We start from the raw sequence: 10,805 nt of genomic DNA, 5'->3' as shown, positions 1-10,805 counted from the left end.
ATCACCCTTTATTGGATCTATTGTCTTATGGCGTCTGGTTGTCAAACTGGTTGAAAATTTTCGTTCAATGACAAATTTTCGATAATCGATTATCGATATTAAATGTAACAGATATTCCAAAATGGTCGATAAGGAGGATTCCGCGTGGTTGTTCAACGCAAGTACAATTCAGGGAAGAAACATCTAGAGAAGTGTGGTGTGTACTATATAGTTGTATGAGTGGCAAAGGTGCATGATATGAATGAAGCTTCCTTGTAATCACGCTTGGAATGAAACTTGTTTTGTACTGATAATTGGTACAAAGATTGTCTTTTTCCGGGATCGAAAGTTCTAGAAAGAATCGACTTGTTTTCGGAAGAAAGCGAAGTGCGTATTGCATTGTGAGAAGTGGATAGAGCAAGACAGGGAGATTTGTAATAACGTGTTACTGAGATTCTACTTGCGTTTCATTGTGTTAATTTCATTTAATTATATTTCGTTAAATAAATTCCACTAATCATTTCATCTATTAAAATCATTCTACAGGAGCATTCATGTTCTAGCTCACAGGCAGTATTTTATAAATACTACGCGACTGCACGTGAAAGAAACACGTTGAAAGGCCGAGTTACGTGGTTCGTCGGTTTACGAGACGGCGCGCCGTTCGTGTACCAAAAATAATCGTAACATCTCACCGGCCTCTCGAGTTTTAAGAAGTTTCAAAGTTGAACCAGCGCGAACGTGGAGACCGGTATGGTGACTTGTATTCTTATGGTGAACACGTAATGAGATGATGCAGTCGAATTTGCGACAGTTTTTTTGGGGTTAGGCAGGGCGCAAGTGAATTTCGATCGCGAACAATGCGACCGAGAATCGATACCCGTTCGATGGTTTTCCTCGTTTACCTACTCAGCGCTAGTTGCATCGCTAAAGACTCTTACACGTGAGTAACGTTAATATTTTTAATTATTCATATTTACTGTTACTGTTTATGCAACAAATTTACACGCATTAAGATACGTTTAAAAATTTAATGCTTTTTTTGTCGCGAATGAAGTGTTCCAATTATAATGCACAATTTTACTGTACGTTGTTTGAGTTAATGGTGCTTGTTCTAGAAATTGTGCCTACAGTGATTCTATATCATTGATCTTACTTCAGTGAAAGATTGATATGAGTTACATGAAGATGGAATTTGTTTATGTATTCGAGGGGGGTATTCGAATGAATTTTGACACATTGAGATGTATAACCCTGTTGTTCGATAATCGAATACTTTTTATCATTCTTGACTCGATACGAGATTCGAACATGTATTCCTGTGATTTTCTACTATAATAGAAGATTAATTATATATTGTCAATAAACATTTCGTTTTTCATTTTGCAGCGTTAGACGATGGGCCGAAACCTTAGGTGCCGAATTATGGGAACTCGCGGAAAAAGTGGCACGACCCGAGGAATTATTGAGCGTGAGTTCAATTTTCATTCATGTATGTTCGTCTCTATCCCACCGTCAGCACCCGTTAATCGTAGTAACCATTTTCGTTACGTCCTCGTACGTAATTAATTGCCACTTAAAAGATAAAAGATAGAAAAGAGGGGGAACGATAAAAGTCATTTAAACACGTTAAGAAACCGAGAAAATTGATAAATAACTGAAACCTTGTCCTAGAATATATTTAGATAAGCGAAGAAATAAAAAAGTGTGGGAGAAAGAAGAAAGCGAAGAGATAAACGACCGCATCGACGTATCAACGTATGATAAATTAACGCTTCAAATAGTCACTCTGATGATAACAACGTCGTTCCTTCTTACCAGGAGGTAATTTAACTGACGAAGATTTTGTGTTACCGATGCAGTTACTCTCATTATAAAATTATAATCGTATCATTTGTGCAATTGTGATTTGCATTGAAAAATATTAACTGAGTTCGAAACTGTATGTTTGTTTTATAGATGTCGCTAGTGATACCTTTAGAAGAGGTGACGCATTTATTTAAAATAAATGTTTTGTTATTAAAAGAGGTAAACATCTTACATAAGTAAATGTATGGCGTGAAGATAAAATGAAGTTCTTTTAATAATTTATTTAATACAATATTTAAATGATTTTATTACTTATGCTATTTTATTATATAGAAAATATAGGCAAGGAAAGAATCCATTATGGTCGACGGTAAAGAAATGGCGTTACATTACCATCGCATCCCTCGTCGGTGACGTTATTAATAGAAGCAAGCAAACATTTGTAATACAATAGGTCAGGGATTCCCAAACTTTTATAGAGAGAGATCATTTTTGTGAATGGTAATTTTTTATGAACCACGTATTTCTAACGAATTATTTTTCATTATACATGTATAATGTATCTAAATATACTATAATTCAGTGTGATATATTCGACTGTCATATATTTGTTACAGCATAGATGACACTGTTCCAAAAATCCCATCACCGAAACTTTGGGAATCTCTGCAATAGGCTATCGCTTCCATCACACGCCCTAGATAGAGCATTATTAATGTTCTATGGCTAGAATGCATTTTCACAAAAACTCGGTTTCAAATCTATCAATAGAAAAGCTCCAGGGGTAACATTGTTCCACTCCACGATGCTTATGCACCGTATCTAGTAATTAGTTACAGACTGTTAGCGAGAATGGATTATTACCACGTAAAAGTGCAGCTGTTGCGTCGGTGATCCAGGTGAAAGCTGGACCATTGTCGAAATAAAGAACAGCTGACATTCGTGTCACCTTTGTTTTCCTAAAATAGCGATTTCCATTGATACTCGTTGCCCCTTTTCGTACAATGAAAAGTCGATTTTGAGATTACAATGATACACACTGACTCCATATTCGTTGCTCGAGAAATGCATGATACGATAGGAATGCGTGAAGCGGCGTACAAAAAGAAAGAGCGGTTTCGGAACAAGAAATTAGTAATACGACCTTTGTAGACTAACCGGGAGAAAAAGAGACGGCGGAATCCAGGTCAAAGGCAAAAAAGAAGCTCGCGTATAACTGTACCTCCGAATAAATTGCAGAAATACAAAGCGATGAACACGCGAGTGGAGGATAAGTCCGGGGAGGAATTGGTGAGCATAATCAGCGAAAACGTCGGCAGGATGCTCAGAAGGAAGATGGACGCGGTGACCTGCATCCGTATGAAGGCCGAGGAGCAAGCGGAAAATTGGGAAGACGAACTGGGCAGCAACTTCACCTACGTTTCCGGAAAGTACAGCAAGGTGAACAACGAGAATGCAACGATTCCGGAGAACATGGAGAAAAATATTGATTATTACAGGTTTAAGTTGATAATATTTGTCATATCATTATAATATTGTACAAGAAAAATGGAAAAACAGCAAAATTCAAGCTTAGAAGCAATTAAGGTTAACGATGATCGAATAAAAGCAAACTTCGTTGATGAACGAAAATTTCTTGATGCGTAATGATCGAATATTCCCAACGATGGTATCAAGTGGAATTAGGCTGAGCAGCTTCGAACATCTTCGGTATCGATCCCTGGGTGAATGATCGACTTACGAATTGGGTCTAGCATTCCACCCTGATCTAAATACTCTACATTTGAAGAAGATAGCAATGTTTGAATCGCGAATGTACCGAGTTGACAAGATTCTTAAGTATTGCATTTATTTCGTCCATACACTGCATATTCTTGTACAATATCTAAATTAATTATTTCTGCTCAACGAGTACCTCAGCCCTTTAAATCTGATTACAGACCTATAGAATTGACAGCGGATTCGCATTTCTACAACATACCGGTAAACACGAGCTTCTCCTCCGTGCATGTACCAACGAACGTGTATGATCTGTCACCCGCGGTAGCCGAGGACATCAAGAAGACCGAGATTCTTGACAGAATCTTTGTGCAGAACTACGAGTCAGACCCAGCATTATCGTGGCAGTATTTTGGTTCCGTCTCGGGGATGTTGAGGCAGTATCCTGCCATGCAGTGGAGAACAAATCCTACAGAGGGCGAGGAGGATGAGGACGGAGAAGGGGCTGACATTTATGATTGCAGAGTGCGCAGTTGGTTTATAGAGGCAGCAACTTGCAGCAAAGATATGGTAATCCTTATGGACACCAGCGGTAGCATGACCGGCATGGGAAAGACCATCGGTGAATAAATTGTTTTAAATTTTTAACTAATAAACTGCTCAATTAACTATCTTAACTGTTGAGTATTATCGTTTTCAGCTAGAACAACGGTGAACGTGATTTTGGACACTTTGTCGAATAACGATTTTGTAACCGTACTAAGTTACACGAACGAGACGTATGATATGGTGCCCTGCTTCAAAGATATGCTGATCCAAGCTACTCCGGAAAACGTAGACACGTTCAAGAAATCGCTATACAGCGTTAAAACCGAGGGTCTCGCCAATCTGACCGAGGCGTTCAACAGGGCGTTCAGTCTTCTGAAGATTTACAGGGAGACACGAGGATGCGATGCGAACACACCGTGTAATCAGCTGATTATGCTCGTCACCGATGGTGTTCCTGGAAATCTGACCGAGGTGAGAAGATGACGTTGCTTTCTCCTCGAGCTTACCAAAGGCAGAAAGAAGAGGCTTGACCAAACGTTTAATCGTACCTCGAGCTGAAACTTGTTACATGTAATAATCCAAATGATTTGTCCTCAATCTTCTAATGAAGCCACTTATCATGTTCCTCGATCATTAACGACACGAAACACAATTACGATTAACGAGTTCATTATATTTAAGTAGATAATTATACTTCGATAAAGCGAGACAATTTTCTACTGATATTTGACCGTATTATATAAAAATGGCCGTGGGAAACTCACAGCCCGGCAACATTTCCAAGACGGGTGTAGACACTTTCCGCGATCAAAGGGGTGAAATCAAGTGTTTCTCGCCGCACGCGACTTTTCCCCGCGGGAAAAGGTCGTATTTCCAGCTCTATCCTCGACGAGAGTAGCTCTTCAGTTTTATGAGATCCGACTCGAACCGGCGAGGATCCTAGCTGTCTTTGTCTCTCTATTTCTCCCTCTCTCCTTTCGTCTTTCTCCTTTTCTCTCCTACTTTTTTTCTCTTTCCTTGTCTTCCCTTTTCTTCTACCTCTCTCTTGTGTATTTCCTTCTCCTCCACTTCGCTTTCTACCTCTCTTTCTCTTCTCTTGCGTCTCTTTATCGCTTCCCGAGCGTTTAGAAAACGCATCATTGACGATAATACTGTCGCGATACGGTTGCATCATTCTACCCATGTTTGCGCATTGAATTGCTCCTATAGCTAATAAGTACATCAATTACTACGCCTTATCTTTTTTTACTAATTTCATCTTTGCTCTTCAAGATTAACAGTATTGTAATTTATTGATCCGCATATTATTATGCAGGCGCATAGGAGTTTAGAGATTTATTACAATTCAATTGTCTTTTGCAGGTTTTCAGAGCGTGGAACTGGAATGACAACGACACACACGTGCCCGTGAGGGTGTTCACATACCTCCTAGGAAAGGAAGTAACTAAAGTACGGGAAATTCAATGGATGGCCTGTCTGAATCGTGGTTATTACACGCACGTGCATACTCAAGAGGAAATTCGGGAGCAGGTGTTAAAATATATCCCCGTAGTCGCGCGTCCTCTGGTTCTTCAGGATGTGGTGCATCCTGTAGTTTGGACACACGCCTACGCCGACGTTACGGTGAGAAAATAAGAACGAATGCGCCTCTTTTCTAAATTTGTAAATGAGCCATGCCAATGATCAACGGACAGCGTTAAGTAGCTTGCGAAAGCAAAACTATGTCTTGAGGAATTTCTGAACGTTATGTCGTACACAGCAAATATTCTAATTCGCCTTCCATTAGAATCCAGCACTCGCCACTTGGCTGTGGCTGGTGATGGAGCACCAGGAGCAAGAATCCAGGCTTCAAAAGCATCTGAAAGGGAAGCGTCTGGGCGTGCGAATAAACGAGGACGAAATCTACATAACACAGGTTCAAAGCAAGCAACAATCACCTTATAGCTTCAGATCTGTCTTGCCGTGTTCCAATGTGTTCTTTCCCCTGGCGTTTAGCTGTCTTTAGAACGTAATATCACCTGCTAGACAAATCTAGGCGATTCCTGCAAACTACCGATTGGAAGATCATTTTTATCTTGTTTTATTCCCCCCAGACATTATACTGCATGCACCACATGTACACACGTAATTTTTACTTTTCGTAAGCATAGCATCCTGGGATTCGCAATGAAGCATTATAATTTGACATCTGTAGTTTTATCATTTGAAATCGATTTGATAGAAATGGCAAGTAAGACTGCATAGTGGACTCGGATCATTTAATATCCCTAGTACCGTTGTTCCGTTTCATGCTAATATGATCTTAACGCTAGCCTAAAGAAATTACAGATTATACATACATATAGCAGTGATGGGCAACTGCGTCCATAAAGACGCGGTGTCTCATACAGCGGATGGACTCCCTAGGTTTGCACATTGGTGCCTATGAGTACTTGACCTGCCCATCACTGTTATATACCGCCACAGCAAATAATACTGTACGCTTCTCAACTAATTTAATTCCACCGTTTAACAGCTCCACAAAGACGAGGACGTTCGACTAGATCCATCCACGCTGAACACGACATCCTGGCAGGAGTATAGGCTTCTCACCTCTGTTAGCACGCCCGTGTTCGACCGTAAAGGAAATCGCAACAACCGAACGAGGATAGCAAATTTACTAGGCGTGGCTGGTACGGATGTGCCAATTGATGACATACGAAAGCTCACGTTGCCGTACAAACTCGGTGTGAATGGCTACGCCTTTATCGTGTCCAACAACGGATACGTGATATTGCATCCGGACTTGAGACCCGTCTCCGGGGGTAAATTGAAGCTGAATTACAACAGCGTTGATCTCACGGAAGTGGAGATCTTGGACGATGGTCGTGGGCCAAGGTAACATTGCTTTCGCTCCTTGATATCTTTGTTATTTTAGTGGATGCAGATAATTGTCAACTAGGTCAACGCTGTTTTCTTCAGACTGACATAATCATTTATCATTTTTTTCTGACGTCATTTGCACCCAACTGAAAATAGAATTTTTCGTATAAAGAGTAAAAATAATAAGAATAAGAGAGTTGTTCTGCGTGTCGCCTTTTAACTTCACGACATTTCCCATAATATATCTATGAACCATAGAAAGCCGCGATATTGCTGTCGTGTTCCGAGCCGCAAAGAGCTAAGAAGAGATTTCTATTAAAAACGAGTGCAGGAACCCCGGGCCAGAGGTGTTGGAGCTCCGCGCGGCACTGGTGGATCACAAAAGGGGCAGCATGAAAGGGATACCCGTGAAATTGCATTACGATGACAACCGTCGGGTAACTTTGGAAAAACGTGATTACTTCTACGCTCCTCTTCCCGGAACGCCTTTCGGTCTTGCGGTCGCTATACCAAACTATGGCACAACTTGGATCAAGGTAATCCTACTTGGAGGTATCACGTGTATACATCGCATTGCCAACAGTTTATAGAGAGTCCTAGAATTTCTCGGCGAGCTGGTAATCCTGGCTGTTGGCTCGCTTCACAAGAGTTGGCTGCGTTCTCGAGATTGTGGAGTGCATAAACTTTGGAACGTAAAGCAACCTCAGGTGGTAAACATCGAGCTGTTGCTATAACTTCTTAAATGAGGATCAAAGACGTGAAATTCTTTACGAGCAATAGAGTTTCGAGGCGAAGAGCTGGCTGCTTTATGTTTGAAACCGCGTTAAAGTTATATATTCAGAATAGCGGATTTAATTTTATATTATAATAAACACTTGTCAATTTTTGTACAGGTAGGGAACGAAATCCGTAGGAACCAAAATTTAAATTTGAACATCTCCGAATTCTTCTTGGGCGACAATTGGCGAGTGCACCCCGGTTGGGTCTACTGCCGTTTCCATTATCTGGAAGGACACGAATTCGAAACACCTGAAGAAGAGTTAAGACACTTCCTGGATTTGTTAAATCGGCCAGGCTGGACTTGGTCAGAGCAATACGAGGCTTATACTTCGACCGAGAATGAAACCAATTGTGGAAGACAGACTCTATTGCACGAAGACTATTATTGCAATAAAGAATTGATGGAGTTACTGGTTTTCGATGCGAAGGCTACGAACGCTAGCTTCGACGATACCTTCGTGTTTGATGAAACACGAGCGAAAAACTTGGCCGAAATTTATGGAATATTCTTGAGATTTGTCGCCACACAGAGTGGTTTGACTAGGTGGCATCACTTGGATACGAATAGGTTGCCTGTAGAGGATGATGGAATTGCCTTCGGTGATCTTCACAGGAGGGCCGTCAACGAGCCTTGGTACAAAGGCGCTATTTTTCAGAATGTTCAAGATCCTAATAGCATTTCACTATCAGGTAATCTGTTTACTAAACGATTGTGCTTTTATTTCTAATCTGACTTTATGTATTATTATAAATTTCAGTTCCTTGGGAAGCAGGGTACGACGCCATAGTAACTGTATCAATTGGAATATTCCCTAAAGACGGTGGCAAAACAGCACCAGCGGCAGTGATTGGTTTTCAAATGCCAATGACGGATCTCTATGAGCGATTCATTCAGTTAACTTCAGGGCCGAGCAACGCGACCATGAACTGCGCCCACCAATGGATAGATTGCTACTTACTCGATCAGAACGGCTACGTGGTTATATCAGAAGCACACAATGATACAGGTCAATTCATGGGCACACAGGAAGGGGCAGTAATGAATTCTATGGTTGGTCAGGGTCTTTACAATCCGGTCGACATCTATGATTATCAAGCTTGGTGCAAAGAAATTGTAAGTGCTTGTCTACACAACCTTTTTAAAATCCTAGGATACTCGGCTATATCTTAAATCTAGTTTTGAGTCACGACTTCCGCTTTGAAGCACCACTCGTGGCCGACCTTCCAGATGTAACATTATTAGAATAGCCGAGTTTAAGGAAGAAGTTGAAGCGACAAAAGAATCTTCGTATAATCAGTCTTTCCATACAGCAACAACAAAATTTTATTTTAGAATTAATTTCCATTAAGAATATGATGAATTATGTAACCATTTTGATCAAATCATAAACTTCAAAATGATATATTGCAAATGATATTTTTCATATAGAGTTGGATGTTTCTGTATCTATAAGAATAGACGTCAGGGTGTATGAATCATGGCTCGGAAGCTCTCTGGACAAGTTACTGTTCTTAACACGCGAAAGAAGCGAAACAAATAATTTGAAAGTTCTTCAGAGTTGCATCACCCGTTTCGCTGCAAGCGTGTTTCTAATTCGCGCAGAGTTCCTTCGGTGGAAAAAGTTTTATCTGTCCTTTAGAAGATAGGTCCAACTTCGCGCGAAACGTTCCATAAACAAAATGAGAAAGTTTGCGCGATCGCAAAAACGTTATCTCAAGAATAAAATTGTTTCGCAGCGTATCAGGGATGCGGCCAGCGTTCTGACGGATCCGTTCGTGTACGTCTGGAAGCTGTTGGTCTGGTTTCTGCTGCGTCTGACGTGGTTCACGACCCAGTTTTCGAATTTGCCAGCCACCTACGCCAAAGTTCACTTAGACGAGGACGCCCCGGCCCCTCCCCCGCCGCCCCGACCCTATAACTACTATTATCCTTGCGATCAGAAGAGAACTTTGTACATGATGAACTATACGATCGCTGAAGAGGGTATTACCAATCATTCGGATTATTGTTCGAGACCGTTCTACGCACGAAGGGTTATTATCTACTTATTCTAATCTTATTCTAATTTCTACTTGACCTTCTCATTTATAGTACTATCCAGAGTTTCGAATAAATATACGTGGGTATAATTTTCAGTGACATTAAATTTCTATATTTCTGTATCTCTAAATTTTTACAACTCTGTATCCTTATACTCGGTGACGAAATTAACTATTAATTTATATCGATTTACAGGTACCGCACACAAATTTATTGTTGGTGGTGGTGGACGCAATGTATCCAACCTGCTACAAAAGATTAGAGGTAACACCCGTGAACATCTCGCCGCTTGAGTACACAAATGGCACGGAAAGCGCGCCTTGCCATAAAATTCCATTGAACGACCTTAAAAGAAGGCGCCTGGAAGGCTGTTTCACCGAGCATCCCTTGGAGTACGAGATAGAGGATTGTGGCGGAGCATCAGGACTGACCGTTTCTTTGCTGCCTATCTCCATTGTTGTTGCTAGGATCTTATGGACTTTTGGATAACCGAGAAAAGAATATTCTAATCTCACCGGTGTCGATTTTCTTGCGATTCTACTGCAGTGTTGAATTCTAGTCATGACAATAATGCATTTCTTTATGTCACTAAAGTATAAATATGTTTTTGTATTGATTTCATTATTAATATTGCTTTTTAAAAAGAATCCGAGAAGATGAACATGAAAGCAAGCAATTAAAGCGTTGTTAAGCTGAAGCTGGTAATTTTATTGAAAGGCAATAGCAATATAGAATTTATGACAACGATTAACGATAGAAGCTCGTCACTCTGGCGTTCTACGAGCTGAACTCGTTTTGTTTTTTTGCGAACCAAGGACATTCAAGTTCAAACCGATCGACGTAGAAAAGAGAACATAAAGTCTGAAGAAATATCCTTCCACCCAGGCGAGATACGATTTTCTGGCAGCGCGGCGTCGCGAAGTCTGTTGATAGGGTGAGAGGAGCTTGACCCAGAAAATACTTTGTTCCTCTCCTCGATTATTCGAATTATATCTCTTCTGCTGGTTCAACTGTAACATTTTCGCTTTCAATTCGTTTAATAAAATTTTATCTTACTCTTAATTAT

The 10,805-nt window shown here is 40.6% G+C and overlaps 1 protein-coding gene across 10 annotated transcripts; it reads left to right on the top strand.

The window, feature by feature from the left end:
* Window positions 1–57: 57 nt before the first annotated feature.
* Ca-Ma2d (Ca[2+] channel Muscle-specific alpha2/delta subunit) lies at window positions 58–10,801 on the top strand. 10 transcript variants are annotated; one of them, XM_076536434.1, is made up of 14 exons: window positions 58–196; window positions 543–922; window positions 1,369–1,450; window positions 3,028–3,287; window positions 3,729–4,129; window positions 4,208–4,527; window positions 5,419–5,679; window positions 5,843–5,971; window positions 6,572–6,933; window positions 7,250–7,454; window positions 7,812–8,388; window positions 8,457–8,812; window positions 9,436–9,732; window positions 9,935–10,801. In XM_076536434.1, the coding sequence occupies exons 2-14, from the start codon at window positions 840–842 to the stop codon at window positions 10,226–10,228; spliced, it is 3,627 nt and encodes a 1,208-aa protein (XP_076392549.1). In that variant the 5' UTR covers window positions 58–196; window positions 543–839; the 3' UTR covers window positions 10,229–10,801. The 10 variants fall into 10 exon arrangements, with proteins under 10 accessions (XP_076392549.1, XP_012150249.1, XP_012150247.1 ...); XM_012294859.2 differs by lacking the exon at window positions 58–196 and adding an exon at window positions 223–366; XM_012294857.2 differs by lacking the exon at window positions 58–196 and adding an exon at window positions 237–413.
* The last annotated feature ends 4 nt before the right edge of the window (window positions 10,802–10,805 follow it).

This window comes from Megachile rotundata, chromosome 10 (genome assembly GCF_050947335.1).
Source record: "Megachile rotundata isolate GNS110a chromosome 10, iyMegRotu1, whole genome shotgun sequence".
NCBI lineage: Eukaryota > Metazoa > Arthropoda > Insecta > Hymenoptera > Megachilidae > Megachile > Megachile rotundata.
This window is presented reverse-complemented; position numbering and strand designations above follow the sequence as displayed.

Excerpts from the sequence above, each read along its gene's own strand:
- Ca-Ma2d (XM_076536434.1), top strand. The coding sequence starts at position 840 with ATGCGACCGAGAATCGATACCCGTTCGATGGTTTTCCTCGTTTACCTA. Across the intron at positions 1,451-3,027 it reads GACCCGAGGAATTATTGAGC|AAATACAAAGCGATGAACAC; the intron begins GTGAGTTCAATT and ends AATAAATTGCAG. Across the intron at positions 6,934-7,249 it reads GACGATGGTCGTGGGCCAAG|GAACCCCGGGCCAGAGGTGT; the intron begins GTAACATTGCTT and ends AAACGAGTGCAG.